The sequence below is a fragment of the Oryza sativa genome, chromosome 9 (assembly GCF_034140825.1).
Source record: "Oryza sativa Japonica Group chromosome 9, ASM3414082v1".
In the NCBI taxonomy this organism is placed as follows: Eukaryota; Viridiplantae; Streptophyta; class Magnoliopsida; order Poales; family Poaceae; genus Oryza; species Oryza sativa.
In genome coordinates, this window is record NC_089043.1 from 20,565,766 (window position 1) to 20,578,034 (window position 12,269).

At 46.0% G+C, this 12,269-nt stretch overlaps 1 protein-coding gene across 1 annotated transcript; it reads left to right on the forward strand.

Moving 5' to 3' along the window:
• The first annotated feature begins 376 nt into the window (after positions 1-376).
• On the forward strand, positions 377-11,322 carry LOC4347158 (respiratory burst oxidase homolog protein E). Its single transcript, XM_015756954.3, has 14 exons — positions 377-1,227; positions 1,361-1,520; positions 1,696-1,744; positions 1,910-2,023; positions 2,186-2,710; positions 4,290-4,721; positions 8,282-8,377; positions 9,362-9,477; positions 9,574-9,744; positions 9,832-9,991; positions 10,080-10,265; positions 10,376-10,504; positions 10,589-10,667; positions 10,786-11,322. The coding sequence occupies exons 1-14, from the start codon at positions 531-533 to the stop codon at positions 10,893-10,895; spliced, it is 3,024 nt and encodes a 1,007-aa protein (XP_015612440.1). The 5' UTR covers positions 377-530; the 3' UTR covers positions 10,896-11,322.
• Positions 11,323-12,269: the final 947 nt, after the last annotated feature.

Sequence of the window (12,269 nt, forward strand, 5' to 3'; positions counted from 1 at the left end):
ATTCCCCACCCCGCTACACCGCCAAAAACCGCAAGGCTCCGAGGTTTTTTTTCCTTCACCGAACGCGTCTCGTCAGTCATCAGTCGTCACCGCACGCACTCGTGTCCCGCGGAGCTCATTTCTCGCGTGTCGTCCACAGCCAAAAACCCAACCCAACCCAACCGCGCGCGCCGAGCCGTGGACGCGAGCCTCTCCCCGCACCAACCCCGCAGAAAAACGAGAAAAACACCGCGCGATTGCGCGAGACGGAGACGAAATCACCGCACTCCGCACCGCACCGCGCCGCGCGCAGGCAGCGGCCGCGCCCACGGGATAGTCGCATTATACGTATTTAGTACTACTAGTATATATCCTAGTAGGGGGGGGGGGGGGGGGGGAAGGAAGGACGCGCAACGCAACCAACGACCGCGCGTCGCGTTGCTCTCTCTCTCTCTCGCAGTCTCGCTTGCTTTGCCCTTGTAGACAGACACTCCCGTGGCGCGGCGCGGGCGCGGCGTGGCGTGGGCGCGGGCGCGGGCGCCCCGGCGGGCATGTGGACGCCGTCGCGCGGGAGCAACGCCGCGCGGCGGAGTGGCCATAGGCGCATCGCGGACTACCTCGCCGACGACCAGACCACCAACACCGACACCTCCGACAACGAGTCATACACCACCGCCTATGGCGATGAGTTCTTCGCCGCGGCGGCGGCGGCGGCCGGGAGTGGAGGGGGTGGTATGCTGCCGGCATTCCTCGCCGACCAGGGGGACCTCGTCGAGGTCATGCTGGAGCTCGACGAGGAGTCCATGGTCGTGCGCAGCGTCACTCCCACCAGCGCCACTCTCTACGGCGGCGGCGGCGGGCAGATGCCACAGCCGCTGCCGCCGCCGCTGCGCACGCCGGAGGGGGGCGGGGGAGCGCGGAGCCTGAGCCGGTGCTCGTCGACGTCGTCGCGGATACGGAAGAAGTTCGCGTGGCTGCGCTCGCCGTCCCCCTCGCCGTCGCCGCGCCCGCCGACGCCCGCGGAGCTGCAGCGCGAGGCGGCCATGGCGGCGCGCGAGCGCCGCCGCATCCAGGCCCGCCTCAACCGCTCCAGCACCGGCGCCAAGCGCGCCCTCAAGGGCCTCCGCTTCATCAGCCGCACCACCGGCACCGTCCAGGCCGCCGAGCTCTGGCGCCGCGTCGAGGACCGCTTCAACGCCCTCGCCCGCGACGGCCTCCTCTCCCGCGACGACTTCGGCGAATGCATCGGTATCAAACACCAAACACACACAATTCCACCAATTCCATTCACCACCACCATGATCCTATCCACCATTATCGCGACGTTTATTGGCCTCGCATGCCCATCTCAATCAATTGAAACCCATTATCAAACCCGCAGGAATGGTGGACTCCAAGGAGTTCGCCGTCGGCATCTTCGACGCGCTGGCGCGGCGGCGGCGACAGAATCTGGAGCGGATCACCAGAGAGGAGCTCTACGACTTCTGGCTCCAGATCTCCGACCAGAGCTTCGACGCGCGCCTCCAGATCTTCTTCGACATGTATGTACTCAACCCGAATTCTACCCCCTTCCCCCCATCAAAATTTACATTTTCTTTTTCACCGGATCGCACGTAACGGATCAATCGATCCATCCGTCCCGAATCCCGATGCCCATTGTGGTAGTCACAGATTCTTGATAATGCTTCTTGTTGCGTTCTTGGCCCCAAAATTCAGGGTGGACACCAACGTGGATGGGAGGATAACGAGGGAGGAAGTACAGGAGGTGACTTTGTTTAAACACGTTTTAAACTTTCTTTTTCTCTTTTACCTTCTCTCTCACTAATCATCAGAAGCTTCTTCCTGTGGGCACCCAGTTGCCTAAATTTCTAATCCGATCACTAACCAATTCTCCATTTTTTTTACTGCGGTAATTAACTGTCACTCGCAGCTGATCGTCCTGAGCGCGTCGGCGAACAAGCTGGCGAAGCTGAAGGAGCAAGCGGAGGAGTACGCGTCGCTCATCATGGAGGAGCTCGACCCGGAGAACCTCGGCTACATTGAGGTGCGTGCACTGATGCGTATTTATTTTTTTTCTTTTTTTCTCTATCTCTTGGCCGTATACGTATATACGTATAGTGTACGTATATGTTTAGAGCTTTGTCTTTTTGGTGGGCTCCGGCGTGATGACACGTGTCTCGTCGTCTTCCTCGTTTGTGTCCGCCAGCTGTGGCAGCTGGAGGCGCTGCTGCTCCAGCGCGACAGCTACATGAATTACAGCCGGCCGCTGAGCACGGCGAGCGGCGCCCAGTGGAGCCAGAACCTCGGCGGCGCCGCCGTGGCGGCGGGGGCGGCAGCAGCAACAGGCGGAGGAGCGCACGCGGCGGTGGCGGCGAGAGGGGGGCAGCAGCAGCAGCAGCAGCAGGAGGGGAGGAGGGGAGGGTGGGGGGTGAGGAAGGCGGCGGCGAGGGTGAGGGTGGCGGCGGAGGAGAACTGGCGGCGGGCGTGGGTGGTGGCGCTGTGGTTCGCCGCCATGGCGTCGCTGTTCGTGTGGAAGTTCGTGCAGTACCGGCGCACGCCGGCGTTCCGGGTGATGGGGTACTGCCTCCCGACGGCGAAGGGCGCCGCCGAGACGCTCAAGCTCAACATGGCGCTCGTCCTCCTCCCCGTCTGCCGCAACACGCTGACGTGGCTCCGCTCCTCCTGGGCCCGCTTCTTCGTCCCCTTCGACGACAACATCACCTTCCACAAGGTAAATTCAATTAAATCCCCTCCCGCCTAAATAACACTCTCCGTCTCCTTTTAAATACAGTCGTATGTCCCATTTTAAATACAGTCAGAATTTGTATATTTAAATTTTAACTATCTATCTTATATTTAAAAAAAATATTAAATAGGTTAAAAATAAGATATTTAAATTTTAATCGTCTATCTAATTTAAAAAGTTTATTAAATATTTTAAAAATAGGTCAAAAAAATTTCAAGTAAGATATACCGTCAATATGTTCAGATTCGTTATACTCCCTCTGTTTTTTAATAGATGACGCCGTTGACTTTTTCTCACATGTTTGACCATTCGTCTTATTCAAAAAATTTTATACAAATGTATAAGATATAAATCACACTTAAAGTACTATGAGTGATAAAACAACTCATAACAAAATAAATTATAATTACGTAAATTTTTTGAATAAGACGAATGGTCAAACATGTGAGAAAAAGTCAACGGCGTCATCTATTAAAAAATAGAGGTAGTACTATAAAATATCTCATCCAGTCCTAGTTACTATATTATGGGATGGATGGAGTACATAAATTTATAACTGCATTTAAAATGGGATGGAGAGTAAGTGTGTAACGTGTCATGCGGTTAAACTCTCTTCACTTGTTCTTTTTTTCTTTTTTTTTACTATGTATGGTAAGTATATACTTTACGTTTTGACTTTGGTTAAAATTATCTATAAACTTAATTAAACTTAAAACAGTTTGAAAACTTACATGAAACGGATAGAGTAGAAGCTACTGTTTGGTAAGTATATATTCTCTTTATAAAACATTTTAATTTTAGTTAAAGTTATCTATAAATTTAATTAAACTTAAAACTTTAATTAAAACAGTTTGACTCTCGTAACCTGAAACTTACCTGAAACGGATGGAGTAGAAGCTACTGTCGCCGGGATACAGCGGCGACGCGGCGGTTGGTTGAGCGGTCGCCGTCGTCGGCGGTGCGTCATGTTTGGAGGGGTAACGTGGCGGGCAATGATTGGCCGGCCACGTGGAGCCCACCGGCTCTCTCTCTCCGGGATCCCGTGTGAAATTGGCCTCCGCGCTTTGCCTCCCATGTGGTAGCTCGAGACTTTTTATCCCTGGAGAGTGGAGAGAGGAGTAGAATGGCTTAGCGTACTGTATACTTCGGCTGTCTGGGTCCCATGTCGCACTGGTCAGCTACCCCCTCCCATGTTACATGCTGCCCGCCCTATCATTTTGCTCTACTACTACTTGCTGCCAAAATCCACGGTCGCCGCAGAAGATCCCTTGCCCCCACACATGGTACGACTACGGTGTTCTACTTGTACTGTTCAGTAATCGCCAAAAGTCAAGGGTCAAAATTAGTCCAGAGACCGACAAGCTACCTCTTGCGAAGTGGACACCCAGTCACCCACCCATGTCCCCGTGTTAGAAACTTCTGGTAACTAAACACACTCAAATCGAAGAATTACAAGTTTCTTGAGGATGACATGTAGAACTATGAACAAAACAATATTATTGTTTTATTTGTAAATGGTGAAAAATGTAAAGATAATAGTAACAAATAATTTTTTTTGTTGCAGATGATTGCGACGGCGATCGTGGTGGGGATCACGCTGCACGCGGGGAACCATCTGGCGTGCGATTTCCCGAGGCTGATCGCGTCGGGGCCGGAGGAGTACCGGCTGGTGGCGGACGCGTTCGGGCCGGAGAAGCCGACCTACGTGGGGCTCCTCTCGGGCGTGGAGGGCATCACGGGGGTCGCCATGGTGGTGCTCATGACCGTCTCCTTCACGCTGGCCACCCACCCGTTCCGCAAGGGCGAGAAGGGTGGCAGCGGCGGTGGCGCAGCCGCCACCGTCCTCCCCACGGTAGCGCGGCTCCCCTCGCCGTTCAACCGCCTCGCGGGGTTCAACGCCTTCTGGTACTCCCACCACCTCCTCGGCATCGTCTACGCTCTTCTTATCGCCCATGGGTACTTCCTCTTCCTCGTCCGTCGCTGGTATTTGAAAACGGTATGTGCCATCACAAACATCCTTAAAAATATCCAATTATTTTATATTTTTTCCTTTTTTTTGCTTGAATCCGTTACGGATTTTTTGGGTTTTTTTTTTAAAACGGTGAGGGTGACGGTTTTCTGTTTGGTCCGGGCGGCGCGTGCAAAAGCATTTGGGGTCCACCCGGTGGGCTCGCTTTCGTTTGGGAAGGGGCGTTTTCAGGGTGTTTTTCCTCTGCTGCTTTATGTTGCCATCCCCTCTAGAAGCGTTCGTTACCTCTCGTTGCAGTGAGTGACAACATGACTCGTGACAGCAACGGTGCCCAAAAAGAAAAGAGAGGAATGTTTTTGAGACTTGAGAGAGTGAGTCGAGACAAAGTCAAACCGAGAAAAAAAATCTTTTTTTGCCTTAAAAGAGCTCTATTTATTTTTTGTAAGTACGAAAAGAAAATAGTCAGATTATTTAGGTGACCTGTGCAGTGCAGAGTCGCCGTGGTTGCTAGCCAGCCGGGCACCAGATCGACCTACTGTGCTGTCCTGTGTCTTGCTCGTGATGGTCAAGGATGGCGTAGTTGTGTGATTGTGTCCCTGATCATAAATAGGCCGTGTCGAGGTAGGCAGCGGCGTAGGGGGGGCAGGTCGAGACCGGTCCACAGCTGTGTACTCCAGTGTTGAAGTTGCTGTGAGTTGTCACGGTGGAGTACATGTGTTGGCGGAGTACGAGTCGAGTCGTCCAGACTCTAGAGCCTCTTCCCCTGACGTGTGTATAAATGTAAGTTTGCCGGTGGTCTCCAAGGTCGCCAGGTGGCCGTGCTGTTTCTGCGGCCCCTTGTACCTACCCGTTCCAGGCCGCCATGTAGCCATGTCAAGACAGAAATGACAGAAATAATACCGTTGTTTCAACGTGGTGTTCTTTTTCTCATGAAGATAAATATAAATGTTAAGTTTTTTACGTAATATGAGATGATATTAATGAATGATTGATTGAGTTTTAATTATTATAAACTTGAAAAATAGATTAATATGATATTTTAGAGCAACTTTCATATAGAAGGTTTCGCACGAAACGTATCGTTTAGCAGTTTGAAAAGCGAGTTACGAAAATCTTAATCTTCATCCAACTTTTGTTGCAAGCTCGTGTGTTGCAACATCTTCTTTTATTCAGTTTAGCAGAAGGATTTAGACAGAGTGGGTAGATTAGTTTTTACATTGTTTTTTTTTAGAAATTAGTTTTTACGGGAGGGAATTGGTTTTGAGTACGAAGTGGGAGAAAGGGGTGGAAAGAAGATGACCTTCTTTTTTAATTAGTAGAGAAATGTGTTTGCTGGCGTGGTGATATGTATGTGTGGTTTTAACCACAAGGTACTTTATAAGAAAAAAAATCTATTGTTCTAATGCTTTTAAACCAGAATTTTAAAGTTACGGATAGTTAAAATTATAAAAGTTTGATATCAATATTTTTCAAAACATAAAAAATATGGAATGTTTTACTAATTATTTTACAAGTAATATTTGTGTCTTTTAAGTACCTACAAGCCTACAACTTGATTGATAAAAAATAGTACTAATTAGAGTTTGATAGTAAAGTCAGGGTGTCTATGACGATAATATATTCGCGTAGTGTTACGATGGAAACTTACTACGCACTTGCTGAGAGGTGGCGTCAGTTCTGCGTAAGCTTAATCCAACACTGGACGTAGTAGACGATGATGAAACACTTTTACTAACGGATTTTTATTGATCATGGTCCTACATTTGTTGGTGGATCTAGTTGCCACTGCTTTACAGGGCATTTTCATTTGGATTTGGGTGTTGATAAAATAGGTGGGGATCGCTAAGACTAATCAATATAATCATCATAGACAGGCTAGATCTATTAAATGCCATGAATGGCTGTGAATGCTTCCTGCTTTACAGAATGGAGCACCGATGTTAGTCATCCATCTCTGAAATCTGAACAATATTGTTTCACTGAATGTCTGAATAATTAATGGATAGTAGTAGTATCATCCAAAGCTCAAAAGCCAGCAAACTTTACCCCACATTTACATGAGGTAGGCGGTTACAATGATTTTTACCACTAGGTCACATCATGATCTTTCGTCAGGAGACAGCCCAAATCTGCAAGCGACGAGCTTTCAGTTCTTGCCTTAACCATGAAGGTTACAATGATGGATTCAGCATGAAACTTCTCCTGTTTGGTTGCTTGCTTGATTGTTTCTACTCTAACAGTATACTACTGCTGGTGCTAGTAGTACTACTACCTTTCTTTGCCACTGTGCTTTGAGTCTTTGACCCTTAATCACATGCCCCCCACGATTAGTATAATCCAGCTCACCTACTGCAACCGGCCTAATGCAGCTAGCTTTCTCACATTTTGCCACGAACTCGTCACCTCCATTGCTACTACTCTCCTGGCTGCTTCTACATGTGGATGCATGCCATGCCTCGAAGACTTTTTATCTATCTATCATGGCCACTAAATTTTATGGCCGGCCTAGCTTGGTGCCCATTGCCATCTCACCAAACTCCCTGAGTTAATTAAGCAGCATTAGCAGCAGCAGCAGTAGTAGTGTTACTTAGCTTTCTTGATCAGTGACCACCACTTAACAACGACTAAAAATGTGAAGCTTAATGCGTTCGTGTCCCTTGTCACATGTGGTGATGAGACGTACGAGACGGCGAGAATTATTGCCGTGCTATGTTGATCTAGGAGGGGCCAAGAGGCTCTTAGTTGTAAAGGAGATCATGGGGTGGTGGCAGTGGCATCTATAGGGGATCGGATCCGATTAAAGAGGCTGTCTAGCTAGTGAAAGGCGAAAGAGTGACCTGCACTGGTCGCCATCTCATCTCTGCCCCTAGAATTTGACAGTGAAACTTCCCGTGCAGTTCATGGCAGCTTGTGGCATGAACTTTTTTTTTTTTTTTGAGTTCTTTTATGAAACTTTTCTTTTTGTTGGATGGGAGGAGGACCACCTGGCATTCAAGAGGAATGGGCGTTTTATGGTGCGTTTTTCATGGTTCCAATTTGTCTCTTTTTTTTTGTGATGGTTGCTGAATTGAGGTGTCATATATATATGCAGTTATCCATGAGGAAAGGCTGTTCGAAATCCTCTTGATTAGGTGCATTCTCGAATTTTTAAAATTGTTTTGCTAGTATAGTCAAGAGCCAGCTTGGCCTATTTGACAAACATGTATGTTCTGCTGTAGATTAACAGAATGCCTAGTACTATTTGCACAATACAGAAGGTTCATTTGTCAGAAAGTACACACTGGTCTCCAGAACGCACATGGTAGTCGGTCCACATGTTTATCAGTATAATTTTATATATTATATTCGATGTAAACACATTTTATTGTGCAATTCTCGAAGCACCAAAGAATCTGACAGCTGCCAAGTGCCAAAACGAGTGGTTCAATTTGTTATTTTAATGCAGCTTATCTTTCTCTTATCTCTTTTGGAATGATATCATGTGGGAAAATTTTCTTTTCAAACAATTTTGTGTAATAAAAGGCGAAGTTCAGGTTAGGAACAACGCAGAGCTTTAACATTGAGGAATCTTGTTGCATTTTTTTCAGACATGGATGTACATTTCTGTTCCATTGATGCTGTATGTCGGTGAAAGGATGCTACGAGCCTTGCGGTCAAATGCTTATGCTGTCAAAATCTTGAAGGTAATTTGGTAACTGTAAATGGCATAAACTTTTTGTAGTTTCTAATACTAATTGATTGACTTTTCTGCACCTCTAAAAAGTTTTATGCTATTTCATTAGTGCTGATTGATCTACTTTACTGCCTAGTACATGATTAATCGACCAGTGTAAATATTAAAATAGAAAAAGGAGCTGTCATAGACAACTTGCACAGATCCTAATTAGAGATCCATTACGAGTTCCAAAGTCTTGGATCCATCATTGTAATAACATGGAGTGGAGAGTGCAGGTTTGGTGATAGCAGTAGAATGGTTTTTTGTTTGTTGAAAGTAAAGGAGAAATGGAGAATGTTGTGCCATTGTGGGATACAAGTCATATTGCCACTACTAGTTCACCAACAATAAAAATAGACCTTACTTGAACATTTCGGTCCTTCAGAAAATGCATGTCGCTCTCTAAAGACTTTCATGTCTTTGAGGTCCACGGTTTTGCTTAATTGTCGATTAGTCTATTCTGTCTTCAGTGCTCCCATGTATAGGAACATAGTAGCAACTTTTTGTTAGGCTCTGTTCTACGGAGATTCTGGTCACAAAGGGTTGTGTTACATACCCAATCCCCAACACATGATTTTACTACTGATCCTATTTTAATGCTTTTCTTAAACCTAGGGTAAGCTATAATATTAATTTCAAGACAAATATTAACATGTCATTTTCCTATGTCACATATAAATATTTAGAATAATAATATAGGCAGCTAAACTTTTGAAATTTTGACCCAAGGTATCCTAAAACGTTGTGTTGCAAGAAACATTTCTCGAGAGTGCTACAATCATTTTAGTAATGTAAAATAAAGGAATATTTAAGCATATTAACCTTATAATTGAAAGTTATCACGATTAAAGAGAAAATACTGTGCACAGTATTTTTTTTTTCATTTACCATAATGTTTACTACATGAAACCAATCTAAAGACATATTTTCTTATGTAAATTGATTCGCTCAGGTCTGCCTTCTACCTGGAAATGTATTGACCATAACAATGTCAAAGCCCTACGGATTTCGATATAGAAGTGGACAGTACATATTTCTTCAGTGTCCCACAATTTCTCCCTTCGAATGGTTTGTACAACTCTCCATTAATTCACCGGTTCTCATCGAGTTACTCACAGCTTATAGTATAGTAATTCAAGTGCTGATTCACTGTGTTTGTTTCAGGCATCCCTTCTCCATCACTTCAGCTCCTGGAGATGACTACCTCAGTGTTCACATCCGAACAAACGGAGACTGGACACAGGAGCTGAAGCGCATATTCGTCGAGAACTACTTCTCGCCACACCTTAACAGAAGAGCTTCATTCAGCGAGCTAGGCGCCACAGAACCAAGAAGGTCAGCCCATCACCATTTCCATGACATCTTCCTTATATTCCTGAAAGACAATAAACTGAAAATTGTTTTTGGTTCTATATATCACAGCTTACCAAGATTGCTCGTCGACGGTCCCTATGGCGCCCCTGCACAGGATTTCAGAAACTACGACGTGCTGCTTCTTGTCGGCCTCGGGATCGGGGCGACACCATTCATCAGCATCCTGAGGGACCTACTTAACAATATTAAGCTAGCTGAAGAGCTGATGGTATTACTCCATCCTATGCTGTTGCCATTTCTACCACTAACATGCTTCTGCTTCATACCAGCTCACATTGTTTTTGCACAACTATTAGGACTTGGCAATGGAGACCAGTAGATCTGAGGACAGTGCCAACAGCTTCAGTGTGTCAACAGCAAGTAGCAACAAGAAGAGGGCATACAGAACAAGCCGCGCACATTTTTACTGGGTTACCCGGGAGCCATTGTCATTTGAGTGGTTCAAAGGAGTGATGAATGAGGTTGCTGAAATGGACAAGAAGGTAGGAAATGCAGGGAGAAATACTGCTATCAATCCGTATTTTCAGACTACTGATAGGCCAGCAGTATATTGACAGTGTTCATGATCAACTCGTTATTCAATTTGAACCAGGGTGTGATAGAGCTGCACAATTATCTGACGAGCGTTTACGAGGAGCGCGATGCGCGGACAACTCTGCTGTCCATGGTGCAAGCTCTGAACCATGCCAAGCATGGTGTTGACATCGTCTCAGGCACAAGGGTAAAGATCTAAAGGAGAAGTAGATACAGAGTCTCCTCTTACAAGTAGATTCTGTTAACTGAACATCCACTCTGTACTCAACAGGTGAGGACACATTTTGCAAGACCAAACTGGAAAGAAGTCTTCACCAGGATTGCCTCCAAGCACCCCAATTCAACAGTTGGTAAATCTCTCTCCCAGTAAACCTATCCAATTGCATCAATTGCTGGCATGATCAATATGCATGTGTTCCTCGAAAATTCTCTGACACGAATGGTTTGGTTTTCTGACGAAAAACGCAGGAGTTTTCTACTGCGGCGCGCCGACGCTAGCCAAGGAGCTGAAGACCCTGTCCCACGAGATGAGCCACAGGACGGGGACTCGCTTCCATTTCCACAAGGAGTACTTCTGAATTTCTCATAGAAGTAAAAAGAAAAAGGATATAGCTTCTCCTGATCTCCATAGCATTAGGTACGGTAACTAAAGAAGACGAAGACGAAGAAGAAAATTTTTTGCACAGAAGCAAAGCAAAGCTGACCTCTCTTCCTGATCTGGAACTGTACATATAGTATATATAAAGGAGCACACAGTATACAGGGTAGGTAATAGCGATTTATATATAATTAACAAGCAGGGGAAAATGCAGGGTAAAAAAGCGTTGCTAATTTTCGCTATAGACATCATCATACAGATATATACACTACACAGTATAGTTTAGTTTACAATTATAGTTTACAGTACCATGCACCGTTCAAAAAAACATCCTCTCTATCAGCTAGTATTCAGCAGCTAATAAGCTCCAGTTGGCAATAAAATTCGGCAGCAACCATTACCAGTGATGTGAAAGCCTGTGTGAATCTTCTTCCCTGCGATGTGGGCCTATGTGATTTCGGCCCGGCCCATGTGCGTCGCAGGGATGGAGGAAGTTGCACAATGTGGGCCAGCCACGCGAAGTGTTCCAGTGGGCCCACAACGGAAAAAGGTTCTTGGGCCACACGTGCCCAGCAATACCGTTCCTGGGCTCAATGGGCCGCACGTGGAATAAGTTCACTTTGGTCCCTTATCTTGACACCGAGTTTAAATTACGTTCCCGAACAGCAATACCAGATATAACGTGTCCTTCAACTTGTAAAACCGATGTACCTGAGGTCCTAAGCAGTATAGTGTTCGGTTTCAGCCGACATGGCGAGTGAGACCCATGTGAACCCTACATGTCAGGGCTATTTCTTCTTCCTCTAACCTCCCCCTCTCTCCATGTCCTCTGGTACGTTGGGGAGATTTCGTGGCCGAAGATTCATACTCTTGTACAGGACATTGTGGGATGTACGTTCATCGTAATACCTCCGGTTCATTGGGTCTACATGTTCCGAGCTCTCTTGGGCTGCACGCCTGTTCGCTTTCGCGGCCTCGTCCGGAGATATGACGTCTAAGCCCAAACTGGGTTGGGCTTCCTGATACGGAAAAGAAAAAAAAAGACGGATTTGCTAGAAAAATTACAATTTTTTTCCTTCCCTGGTTTTCGAATTTTCGACCGTACGATGATGCGCCAAGATTTGTGCTACACTAGACACATTTTAGTTATTGTGAGTTACAATAACTATATTACGTAGTTACAATGAGTTACAACGTAGTAGTCATAATTGTACATTATAACTTCTATGATTTATGCATAAGAAGTTGCATATTTTTAAAAAATACTTATATACAAGCTATATTTTAGTTGTAGTATAGTTATGGTAGAACAATATTATTACATTTGAAAGTTTTTCGCTCAAAAACTTGTGGC

Excerpts from the sequence above, each read along its gene's own strand:
- LOC4347158 (XM_015756954.3), top strand. The coding sequence starts at position 531 with ATGTGGACGCCGTCGCGCGGGAGCAACGCCGCGCGGCGGAGTGGCCAT. Across the intron at positions 9,992-10,079 it reads AGCTAGCTGAAGAGCTGATG|GACTTGGCAATGGAGACCAG; the intron begins GTATTACTCCAT and ends CACAACTATTAG. Across the intron at positions 10,505-10,588 it reads ACATCGTCTCAGGCACAAGG|GTGAGGACACATTTTGCAAG; the intron begins GTAAAGATCTAA and ends TGTACTCAACAG.